Source organism: Hemibagrus wyckioides, linkage group LG10, assembly GCF_019097595.1.
Source record: "Hemibagrus wyckioides isolate EC202008001 linkage group LG10, SWU_Hwy_1.0, whole genome shotgun sequence".
Taxonomy (NCBI): Eukaryota; Metazoa; Chordata; class Actinopteri; order Siluriformes; family Bagridae; genus Hemibagrus; species Hemibagrus wyckioides.
In genome coordinates, this window is record NC_080719.1 from 10,774,408 (window position 1) to 10,787,486 (window position 13,079).

A 13,079-nucleotide genomic window follows, 5' to 3' on the forward strand; every position below is an offset into this window, starting at 1 on the left:
TGAAACATGGCTTAGATAAACTGATGGGCGGTTTGTGTGGATGACATAGATGCATGTGTTTGTCTCCTTTAATTCAATTCAATTCAATTCAATACAATTCAGTTCTTTTCACATTATCCGTACCAGCATAATACCACCATAAACCAACTTTATACTGCACTAAAAGCAATAACACATAAAACATGAAACATTTAAAGCAATTTATGTAAAGATACATTAAACAGTTGACCTGTGTGAAGTATAAATATTAACACTGAAGGGGAAGAGATATCAATCCATCAGTCTTTGAAGGTGCTGTTACACTGCTAAGTAATATTGTCTATTGATTAAATTAACTTTTCTGAGATATTAATTTTCTTTGTCCTCATTTCATGCTTTCAGGTCTGTATGAGCTTTGCCTTTTATGGAGTTTTGTGGGCATAACTAAATGCAAATTAGCTATGCTGTACACATGATCTGCACTTTAAATGGAACTTGAATTAATCAAAATACACACATGAACAAAATCAGCATTATAGAAACATTTGGAGTAAATCTTTATTCCTAGGGAAATATTTATAACTTCACTCAAAACTGATAAATGTGGCTGAGTGTGTCTATATTTTTAAAATGTAGAGCAATAAATATGTTCTTTTTATACATGTCTGTGTGTAAAAATAGTAAAAATAATGATTTCTCTGCACATTTCTCTAGCACTTAGGGCAAGTCCAGATGTTGCTTGCTAAAGACCCCTCTAGCCGTCTCCTCCTTCTCACTAGCTTTCCGCAACCCGAATAGGCAGCGTTCCAAAAAGGACCCTGTGGTAAAACCACATGTCACACTCGATCAGTTTTATATAAGCAGGATTCAGGGAGTGCACGTGGCAATTTGTACATCTGCGCTCTGTCATGACGGCCACTAACGCGTGCACCGATCCAGGCCTGCTGAGAGCGCGTGAAACTAGTCCCGCCTCGGGAGAAAAGTGTGTTTGATATGTGAAGGCGAGTGGGGAATTTTATAATAAGGCCCCATTTTGCAGCTTTCAAGCTGTTTCTCTGGTGGCAGGTGGAACTTCTTAGTGGACACAGAGGAAACAAAATAATGTTTTGCGTGTGTGTTGGGAAGAAATGTTGGATGGCATGGAAACCTAAAGAAAGATTTTTATTTCAAGTCAGCTAGATAATGTTTATCTGAGAATCTGAAGTGTAATTACTGAGACCCATTCAAGTGAAATGGCACCAAAACTTTTTTTCCTTATCCAAAGCAAATCACATAGTCAGCACATGAGTCTAATTTTTGCCTATTTATTTCTGTACTGGAGCAATCAGGATAATGCAACAAGTAATGGAAATCTATTGTTCCTAAAGTCTCTCCAAAAACATCTGCCTTAAACACTCATTTCTACAGTATTTCATTCATTATTCATTTTCTCTATCACTTATCCAGCTCCAGGGGAGGCAGGTGCCTGGAGCCTATCCTCAGGGACTACCCATCACAGGACACAATCACAGACACATTCACATATTACAGACAATTTAGAGATCCTAATAAGCCTGCAACACATTTCTTTGGACTTGAGGAGGAAACCAGAATACCCAGAGGAAAAAAAGCTTCTGCTACAGGGAGAGCATGCACAAACTTTGCACACACAGGGCAGAGGTGTCAATGTGATGTTTGGTATGGGTCAACCATTTCTCCTAAGTGTACTGCAATGCCTGAAATAAGAATATGATTATCATGGAAGTATATCAGTATATCAGTATATACAGTATATCGAGGAAACTGAGTATATCTGAAGATTTTAGAGAGATTTCTGTCACCTGTTAAACCAAAAAAAAAAAAAAAACAGACATTATTTTGGCTGATCAGCTGCATTTGTGGTTAAAAAGAAATCAGAATTCAATTTTTCAGCAAACCACTTTTTTAAGTGTGTAATGACCCCTATTCATAGTTGTTTTGTTTCCCTCATTAAAATTAAGTAAAAACATCTAGGACAATCCATTGATGCAATTACAATCATAGGAATTTTCTTTGCATCAAAATAAGCTGTTTAATCTAAAATGCTCATCTTTTCTGTTCAGATCATGAACCTCTAAAATGCATAACCCAAGGACGAGCCAAGCAGATCTAAATTAAAAACAGCACAAAATAAAAGCTCAGTCACTCTAATAAGTAATACCTCCATCTATCAAAGCAGACATTTTCTCATTTGTTGCCGTTTTAGTAGATCCTAGTTAATTAACATGTAATAATGTCATATTATTAATTAGTTCATCATCTGCTGCCAAAAAAGCATTTGTAAAACTAGCACTTCAAACGGCTGTTTTCTATCTACGTCTAAGATATAAAGGGAGATTTCTATGCAGATTGCAAATTTGAGCAAGCAAAGTAGCAGCTAATTTCTTCCTGCTCATTTCTGCTATATGGGGTTTTGCCTTTCACTTCCTTCAACCCCTAAGATCCATTCCATAAGATCCTTCAGCTCTCCTGAGACATTCCCAAGGATTTACCAAATAGGAAGTTCTAAGCTTCCTAAAGTGTCACAGACACAAGCAAATGGATGCTCCCGGAAAAATGTGGTCACAGTGTTACACACATCCTCTCTGGCAGCTTAAATGGTGACTCAAGAGCCCAGGGAAGGCGTGCAAGATACATGGAAACAGTGTATTAAAAATAGATCAAGGGACTCATGGCAGAAGAGGGCAGAGTGAACATTAGCTGGCAGTTGATGGGATAAAGTACATCTTAAGTAGCGTCTGAGAATGAATGGAATTTTAATTGAGGACAATTAGGAGCTGCACATCACATCACAAAGCTCACACTTGCACATTCAAGCTTAGCAATTTGTCACAGCCTGCTCTAACTTATACAGCACTGAAAAGTTAAAGTTGAAGGGGGAAAAAATCAGCCAAGACATAATCAGTGTCAGAAGTCTGCTAGAGGTGAAATTCTAAATTCTAAATCTTGTGGTTTTGTATGGTTCCTTTAAGACCTTTGTTAACAGTAAATAGGGGAAAAAAATGAAAAGTTATATTGATTTTTTTTTTTTTGTCTATGAAAGACAAGTGGGTTTAGTGCTTTTTAACCCATTAATATGAAGAGAATAAAAACTGAAGAGATAAAACTATTGCTTTGGTGCCTCAGTATTCTTAGCCTTAATACTGAGCAGTGCTGACATTATAAATGTAGACTTATTGCAAGGAAGAGTAAGAAGCACAGCTTGAACTGAGAAATGCAATTTGTAATCTACAGCAGAATACATCAAATAATAAAAGCAAGTATACTATACGGAAAAACTCCTAACTTCACTCCTGTCTATGCCATAAAGGGATTTTCAGGGTGAATGAGCATCTGACCCACCAAAAAGAAAAAAAGGAAAGTGTAACCCAAAACAGCACCATTCCTTAGTCGGAGAGGAAAGACAAGTGGAAAGTTGTGTGTCCAGCTTTATTTTTTTTTCAGCTCCTCGGCACAGGGCCTCATCTATGACTGCAGAAAGGCAGAGTAAGAACTAAAATGAGAAATACACTTCCTCCTGTTATACGGTGGCATTTTTTTTCCCGTCCTAGTTGAATAGCTACTCATGACCAGGTTTCACAAAATTTTCAGCGATTTCATGCGTGTAAATGAAATACATATTCCACTTCATACTTCTCAACATAATCCCTATACGAAATAGCAGTAGCTCCTGCCAATTATACTAAATGAATCCTAATAAACGCTGTCAATCGAGATTCACAGCCCACATAGGACATGAACACTTTTACAAACTATTTGGACTTTCATTTCTTGTGCAAATGCAGTTAGAGGTACAATATTTTTCTAGATCAGAGGTGAGGCATAAGGCCTCAAGGAGACATAAAGTTTATGACAGATTTATGACTAGATCAAGAAACGGAAATGGTCTATAATACTAGCATTAATATTAACATGTATTAGAAGCTAATTTTAATTTCATATTAAGGACTTGTGAAATTAGTGGTACTATATTTCAGTTTAAGTATTCTATGTTTCAAATGTAAGACTATGAGCTGTTTAATACTCATTGCTACCTGCTTAAGTTAGCAGTGAAGCTCAAAAAAGCCAGCATACAGCCTCATTTGTACAATGGTAAAACAGAGATGAGAGAACAGAGGTGATGAACAGCTGTAATGACAAGTGGAGCGGCCTTTGCCTGTAGCTGTCCCTGTCACCATCAAACTCCTTATAACTGCTGATAAAGGAGAAGACTAATGTTTCAAGTATCTACGAAAAGTCTAATATGAAATTGGTTGCAAGTAATTTTAGCCATAGCATTGAAGTCATGGATAATGTCACTGTGGATCACTCTTCGCCATTCTATGAGCCAAGAAGAATTATTCTCTCAACATTACAGCTCATTTTAGATGATTAAGTACCAGTATTCTGCTCCGTTCATGAGTCCTCAGTGACATGGAGCAGGCTATCCCTCAAATTTGAGCTATACATTACTTGGTTCCCTTTACGCTGACTTGTTTTATTCTCTGCCACAATACATCAAAATGTCACACAGACGGAGCCAAGCGCAGCTAAACCTGCCAGTTGTGGATCCTTTAACCACACTTTTTTATAAATACCCATCGTCATCATGCCACAAACCACAGAAGCCATGCCTGTGCCTGGTATTAGCCTTCACGTGCCACGCGCCGCCTCAAATTGTCGCTTGTCCACCATTACCCATCAGCTCACAACCACAACTTCCCCTCCAACACTCAACCAAAAATTAATCAGCACACTCCCAACTTCCAAAAATGTACCCTGCCTACACTCAGCCCAAGGGCGTTTTGTTTTTTTCTTATGCCTCATGATCCATTTCAGTGTTATCCACTGCTGGTATTATGTGGAAACACTGGCGCTACTGTGATAGAAAGAGCCAAGAAGGCACAGCTGGCGAGGATCAAAAATGCAGTGCAGGCAGCAGAGCACGTTAGACACAGTGAAGAAGTCTGTGGGAGAGGGACTACTCTGAATACCCTATCGTATGCATATGTGTCTCACGCAGCCTGACAGGGAAGGTGTCAGAGGGAAACATATGCTTTATCTATTAGTTTAAGCTCCTGGTGTCAGGAATAAGCCCTGTATATGGTACTATAGACACATGATGGACATTTTGATATTAGTGATAGATGAGATCTGCTGTGAAAGGCACTCATTTGACCTCCAGTAATTTTACTGTAAAATCAGTGGTCATTTTTTCCCCCATCACTGCCCTGTGGACTAACTGAATCCAAAGTATCAGGAAAAAATTGATGTATATGAAGAAGGAGGTCCCTGAGATTGGCTACTCAACGGGGAAAAAGCTGTGAGACATGGGAACTGGTGTACATGTCTGATCTCAACAGCGTGAAATGAGAATTAATTTAGACATACTATAGACATTCAAGCTAATTTACGTCAAGATCAGAGTTTCCAGGGCCAGCCTGAACATTTTACACAGCCTACACTCATGGTGTTGTGAATGAACATTGTTTCATGTGCTCTTATTGTGACAAAACAGATTACAGAGGTAGGATGCAAGTACAGGACGAGTTTAAAACAAAAACAAGGTAACAAGTTTAATACATCCAAACAAACACTCACAGAACCAGGAACATTCAAAAATACTGGAAGATTCAAAAATACTGGAATATGCAAAAAAATATTGGAATGAAAATAATATAAACGGAGATAGTGTCCAAGTCGTGATCCAAACATGTCAAGTCACAAGTCAAACAGGCAAAGTTTAATCCGTGGCAAAATAACCAATATCCAAGAGAGACAAGATCCAAACACTAGAAAAGTTAAATACTGGAAAATACAGGAAAAAATATAAAGGCTTAGCAACATCACCAAGCAAAAGCAACATATACTTCGCAGTGAGGCACTGAAACACAGAGGCTTAAAAACAAAAGAACCAAACACACGAAAGGAGGAATAGGTGAACTCAATTAAAAGTCAGGTGATTGAGATTGTAGTCATATTTGGAAGCCGCTGTGAAACAGTTTCTGTGTCAGTGCATGCTGTGATACGTACCTTTATTATTATTGTCCCCAATTTGCAAAGATGCACATTTGCAAGCTATGCCAAGTGTGGATTAACCATAATAATAAACTTAAAAATAGTAAAAACTGAATATACAAAAAAAGAACAAGTTCAGACATTTACATACACTTCATACTGTGTTGATAACTGGATGATTACTGACTATTAAAGCCCTTTCCAAATTAGCTGTATGATTTTGGGATGGGAATTATGTAGGAGTTTACTGTGACCGCAATGTGATGTGTTGGACATTACTTACACCCATTGCCCACGTTTAGTTCGAAACATTTATTGTCATGCAGACCAGCAGGTACAGCAAGGGGCCATGAGTAATGTGATTTTTTTTCTTGCTTTTATTTAAGGGAAAAAACCCTTAGATGATGGATAAGCAGACTTAACACAAAGGACAGAGCAGATTTTTCTTGCTTTTCTGCTAAGTGAACATTAAAATCATTTAGAGTAGTATTAATCGAAATGTCCCCTCAAGGGGACATACATGGAAGTATTAGTTACAATGCAAGCCCCCTGTAAGCGTGCACATCCCAATGGCACTTTGCAAATGCACATTGTCAAGTGTATGTTAAACACACTCACACACCATGAGATTGTCGGAATATGCTCTGGCATATTTGTCATAACAGTAAGAGCATCATCACCATGCCACCAAGTCTCTCCAGCAACAGCTCACTTAAAGGTCAATATATTACACACTCACCCTAAATCAACCCTGGACAGGCTCTCAGCACATGCAGATCCCTCCAACAACTGTGCTAGGAACAACGTCCAATATGGGAATGAAGCGAAGTAACGTTTCCATAACAGACCCCAAAACAGCTACGGCAGGGGCACACAGCATCCGTGCATTAATAGCCATCACGGCAGAGTCGTATAACGGCCAGAAAAGTCTGGCATACTTGGACTTGTCTAATAGAGAGGGCTAAATGAGGCCGAGTGGCCTCAATTCCGCTTTAAACCCTGAAGGCAGTAGGAAAATTTCTCTAGCCTCACAGAACACCTTCCTCAAAGGAAGATCCGCTCAGTCCAGACTTACACACTCTTAATGGTATGTGCTGGATATTATAATAATATAGTGATCCATAAAGCATTATGGATCACTATATTATTATTTTAAGGATGTAGTACCTATATTCTAAAGTCAAGTTATAGCAAGAATCAAGTTTGTTTTTTTAATAATGTAAATTTTTTTCAGAAACTTATTTAGCACTACCGCACAGGCAAATGTGCTGTTACAGTGAACATCCAGATCGAGCAGGCCAACTGCCACAGGCAATCACAGCCGTGCCAATATTCAGTACAACAGCACAACTGTGAGAATGATATTGCTTTCATACAACAGTTCGATGAATCAGAAATGAATACTAAGTGACTGACATTTCAAACACAATATGGCCAAATATTTTGTATAGTTTTCCTGTGTCAACAGTAATAGCTTTCTAAAAAGCCACAAATGGATAAAGTGATGCACGCTGTCATGTAACGGACAAACTGACTGACAGCCCATAGTAAATGTAGTAATGGTATCAAGCTATTAAAAGTATTATAAACTATAAGTATGCGCTTTGAGACTCGATTCTGCCCGTAGAACAAAATTACCATTAGAGCCACATCTGGACTGCACAGGTATAACACGTCAGATTTTCATGTTTCTCTGCTCCAACACACCTGGTTTCACACCGAATCAGAATCACATTTATTGCCAAGTACAGTGGCTTTACATGAACAAGGAATTTGTCTTGGTGTGCAGGTGCATAGCAAAAATGAAGCAGAAAAGCAGAAACATAAAGAAACTGTAAGCTATGAGATCCACAAGTATAAACACAAGAATAAACAAAAAAAATATTCAAAAAAATATTCAAAAAAAAAGAAAAAAAAAATGTTGACTTTATTATATAACAATATAGTAGTGTGGGATGTGCAAAAACGGACCAGCGTAAATGCTATATACAGTACAAATGAAACATTAACTGTACGTTAGTGCAGGATGTGCAAAAATGGAACAGTGCAAATGCTCACAGTTTGAGGTAAGGAGACAATTTGCAGGTGCCCTGTAGCAGTCTGAGTTGTGTGTCTTAAAGTAAAGCGTATGAAACAGAAATGTGGATTTTTTTAATATCCAGGAAGGCGAATAAGAGACCATGGTGAGCTCTAGATATTGCTGATGAGGCTAGTTGCAGATGTATGGACACACTATTAGATACACCTTCCTTACTCCTACATTGGCTGTTTATTTTATTTATTTATTTATTTATTTATTTTTTACATTTTTTTTACCTAAACCACTATACTGGAATATTATGTAAGTATTTTACTGACTGTTACACATTCACACATTATGCTATGTTTTTTTTCTCAGCCTTCCCCTACCTAATCATTAAAAAACCCGCATCACTGGGTAGAGCTACCAGATGATTAACACAAAATGTGAATGTAAAAATTATAATAATAATAATAATAAATGTAAAAATATATATATATATATTTCAAATACACTCACTAAAACTTAATAGTAAACTACTGTTTTCTGTAGTGAACCCAGACTGAAATGTCCCCATGATGTTATGCTGTATATGAGCACTATTGGAACAAATAAGTGAAACTATGTGTTGTATAGCAAAACACAATATATGCAGAATATCAGCCCATTTGGTAGAACCAACCATGTCAATGATGCCTGTATCTCGTAACCTCTATCCATATCATTTTATATTGTACATTAGGCTGCAGTCACATGATTATGGATAACTGCACGAGTCTAACTATAACTATAACTATAACTATAACTATAACTATAACTATAACTATAACTATAACTAAAGATAGCTTAATTTTTGATTGTGTCTAGTTTCTTTCACATGGTTTCATAATTTGCTAGCTAATATCTATGAACACCCGACAACAGGTTAGCTAAACACCTTATAGCTGATAAATGAGCATCAACATTGAACTTTGTAGTGCAGAATACAGTTTTTTGGATAAGTTGCTCACAATCATTCAATTAGCCAAGAGGCTGGATTTGTTGTAAATATGCAAATGCATTTTCTTGTCATTTGTATATTTACTGCACATTCAGATTTTATTTCATAAAGCAAGTCATTATATTAGTGTTAAATTCTGTGTTTATTTGTATTAGCTAGATCTGCATCTAGTTTGCATAACATTTTTTTGTGCAAAGACTAAGGCTAATATTGGCATTTCTTCCTTGTCTCTTGCACATCCTTCCACACATAAAACTACGTATAGTAATAAAGATTTTAAACGCGTCCACAGTTTTTATCACCAGAAATAACTGCCTTTAGTATTAGCACAGTCCTGCTGTTTTAAAGATGATATGCCAGAAAGAAAGTCAACAAAAATAACCTCACTGTGGTAGAAATAAACCTCTGCAGCTGATGTCATATACTGTATATAACATTTGTTTTTTTCAGTGTTGTCAGGAGCATATTCTATTTTGGGTCAAAATGAGCCACTGGATACCTGCACTGGAGTTTCGTAATGAGGATGATGGTGCTAATGTGCATACTAAATCTTGCACAGATATTTTTTAATCATTGTGCTTTGTACCATATTCTTTTCATTACACATGGAAAATGTCATCAGTCTGGATTTAACTGAGCTGCCCTCAATCGTTGCACAGTGAACCATTAACGTTCTTGCATTTAAGTATCTTACACTAAAGCCATGAAAATAATAATTTCATCATATTCTCCTATATTATTACATATTACATTGCTTACATTTACATTACACGGTTTTAAAATTCCTATGTCAGTGATTATCACATGCAAGTATTTTCCAAACCAATCAAACCTTTGACCTTTGTGAAGTCAATAACTTTGAACGCTGGCACTTAACTGTGTGTGCAGGAAACATTACAGGTCACATGGAATCTAATGCTTACCTGATCATCATAGCGATACGTGAGATACTGCTCTCCTGTTGTGTCCTCCAGAAAGCTTCCTTGTGGAGAGAGAGCGAACTCAGGCAAGAAGTATGCACTCTGAGACTGACTTGATTCTGCCTGTAGATCAAAACAAAGCCAGATTGATGCTTTACATCTGGATTGCACAGGTATAACACATGGAGCTTTAACATTTCTCTGTTCCAACACACCTAGTTTCACCAATCAGCCCTTTATCAAGCCCTTTATTTATACTAAAACTGTATTACAAAATACTCTATTCACAAACACACACACACAGCTATTAGATACACCTCCCTTGCCCATTTTGTATCAATGCTCTCTATTTAGGATCAGTATGTGGGTAAATTACTGACTGCCGCACACAATTTGTTATGCATTGTCTCTCAGCTTTCTCCTACTCAATCAGGAAAGGGACCTTCATTTGACCATCACTAGGTGGATAATTTAAACACCTCACTGAAAATCTGAAAAACTGAAAATCTCCAGACTAGCAGTGCCCTTTTGTCAGAAACACTAACGCAGAGAGCGAACAACAAAGTCAAAGAGTATTAAAAAAAGAAGTACAAATACACTGCATAATCTTATATACTGTTATTAGTGCCAGGTACACAAAGCATATCACTAACACAAAAAATAAATAAAAATAAATAAATACATATAGTGATGGTCCAATGGAGGTCCTTTTCAATTAGGTAACTGATAATTAATTGATTAATTACATACCTTTAACATTAAAATATGGACATCGTTAAAGAGCTCAAGATGTGAACCCCAAAAATTGATAAATAAAAGATTGCTGCACTGTTTCACATTTTTCAATTTAATTATTCCACCCATCAGTAATCATATTATTACTTAATATCAAACTGTATCCAAGCCAGTAGTCACTGGCTGTGTTGAGATCTACATCCCTACAGAGTTCAATTCCTACACCGTCTACTCCAGCTAATCAGCACTTTGGCAAAGCTTCGAATAACGGGACCAAGTGTGTTTAATAAGCAACAGTGCTAATAAACAGGTATGTAGATTTACAGAAGCAGGGTTGATGATCACTGTATTAAACTAAAAGGCAATAAAAGCTAAGATTCTGTGCCAGTGGACCAGGTTGTGGGTTAAAATCCCATTCAATTCACTATAATACGCAAGTTGTTTTAAATGAAAGTGTCTGCTAAAAACAAGAAAGGAAACAGGAAGTGCGTTTATGAGGTTAGACAGAATGCAGTAAATATGAAACAGCATCATGAAACTTTATACTCGCACAGTATTTGGATTATAAAACGCTTGATGATACATGACATGATTCAAGGACACAGGAAATCAATTGTCTGTGCAAGTGGCTTTAACCTGATATCAGCACTACAACGTAATACACATGTATTTATGCCCTCTCTGACCCAGAATGCATTATACAGTGTTATACAGCTGTTCAGCTCATGGTTTAGAAAGGACAAGTTGGAGTGTTAATCTGCTTCACTTGGCTGAATCGGATGCAGTTCTACAGTCTCTTAAATCATTACACTATTGCTCCAAACTTCATCAGGGAACCGCAATATGCGACTCAAAAATGATTTAGGAACTCATCCACCACAGCACCTGCGTAGCAACCAGATCTCCATCAGCCTAAACAAACATTCGCATTTATTAATTCGTGCAAAAACCTATTTTGCTCAATGGGTCACCTAAAACAGATTCAGTGCTCAAGTGAAAACAATCCCCGAGCCATGCGATCATGCCAGAGAGGAAATTCCGTCTTACGCAAAAGGCTTTACTCACAAAAGCTTTGCCGCAACGCACGCTAAAAGCAAGAGTCCATGATCATGGCGGCAATTTTCAAGCACAATGAACTCACTGTATTTAATTCACAGTATGGTGGGGATTAGCTAAACAGGCAAGCCACACTCTTATAAACAATTTGTGATGGTTTAGAAGGTTACAGAATTATGGAGGAATCTTTCAAAGGACACAAAAAGTGTATTCTCTCTGAAGGAACCATATTTGCAAATGTGAATCTGGCAGCACACAGTCAGTTTCTGTGCATAAGGATAGAGATTGTGTTAAGAGTAACGGTGCCTAGGAATATATTTAAAGCAGATATGCTGCTGCTGGCTTTTAAAGGCACTTGCTTTCATCAGTGACAGTCAGTTCTATACTGACAGGCCTGCTTTAACAGCCAACTTTGTGTGTGTGTGTGTGTGTGTGTGAGAGAGAGAGAGAGAGAGAGAGAGAGAGAGAGAGAGAGAGAGAGAGAGGTTAAGACCCCTCTACAATTTAAGTGGAAGAGGCTCAGCCACCTCTGTGGATGACAAGATTATTGTGTGTGTGTGTGTGTGTGTGTGTGTTTGTGTGTTATTCTTTTGAAAACTCTTCCTTAGATCTTATGGATCTACTTTCTCTTTCACACACACACACACACACACACACACACACACACACACCTGCTTTTTTCCCCTGGACCGTCCCTCAGCCTAAACAAGTCTACTCAATGACCTCTTGCTCCAAAACTCCCTTAAGTACCTCACCATCTGTCTGTACTCTTAAACACACACACACACACACACACACTAAAAAGTGATCCAGAAAGAGAACTCAAGGGAAAGCAAGCTTCCTCACCTATTAATCCTCTGTGAGCTATACAGGAGCCAGGCAGCCCACACAGAGCCATTATAAACAAAGACACAACAAACTGCAAAAAAACAACAAATGAATTGAAACATGCTAGTTTAGATTAAGAAGATAGCCACTGAACAGATGTGGCATCTAATTGATTAATCTAATATGGCTCAGAGATGGTGTCTTCATTTAAAACTCGAGGCAATACGATGTTCACGCAATTACATGAGTAATTATTTAGGATTTTCCACGAATCTTCATTGGGATACAAAGGAGGTGTTTATGTAGCTTCCTCTCAGACCAGTGCATTTTCATTAATCCAAAAAACACATACAGAAGTCAAAAACCAAGAGACACAGCAACAACATCTAGGATACAAGGATTTAAAAAAAATATATGACATTTGGAAACACAGGACTAGAAGAGCTCCTGAAACCAGGGAAACACAAAAACACAGCTCGGAACTGTAATATTAAACAGGCAAGACTTGCCAGCACCACAAGATTAA

At 37.5% G+C, this 13,079-nt stretch overlaps 1 protein-coding gene across 3 annotated transcripts in view; it reads right to left on the reverse strand.

The window, feature by feature from the left end:
• Positions 1-13,079, reverse strand: part of adamtsl3 (ADAMTS-like 3) — a 179,702-nt gene that overhangs the window by 142,630 nt on the left and 23,993 nt on the right. For all 3 annotated transcript variants that reach the window (XM_058400968.1, XM_058400969.1, XM_058400970.1), the window contains exon 3: positions 9,938-10,057. In XM_058400968.1, the coding sequence (XP_058256951.1) occupies positions 9,938-10,057 (120 nt within the window). The remainder of the gene's footprint in view (positions 1-9,937; positions 10,058-13,079) is intronic.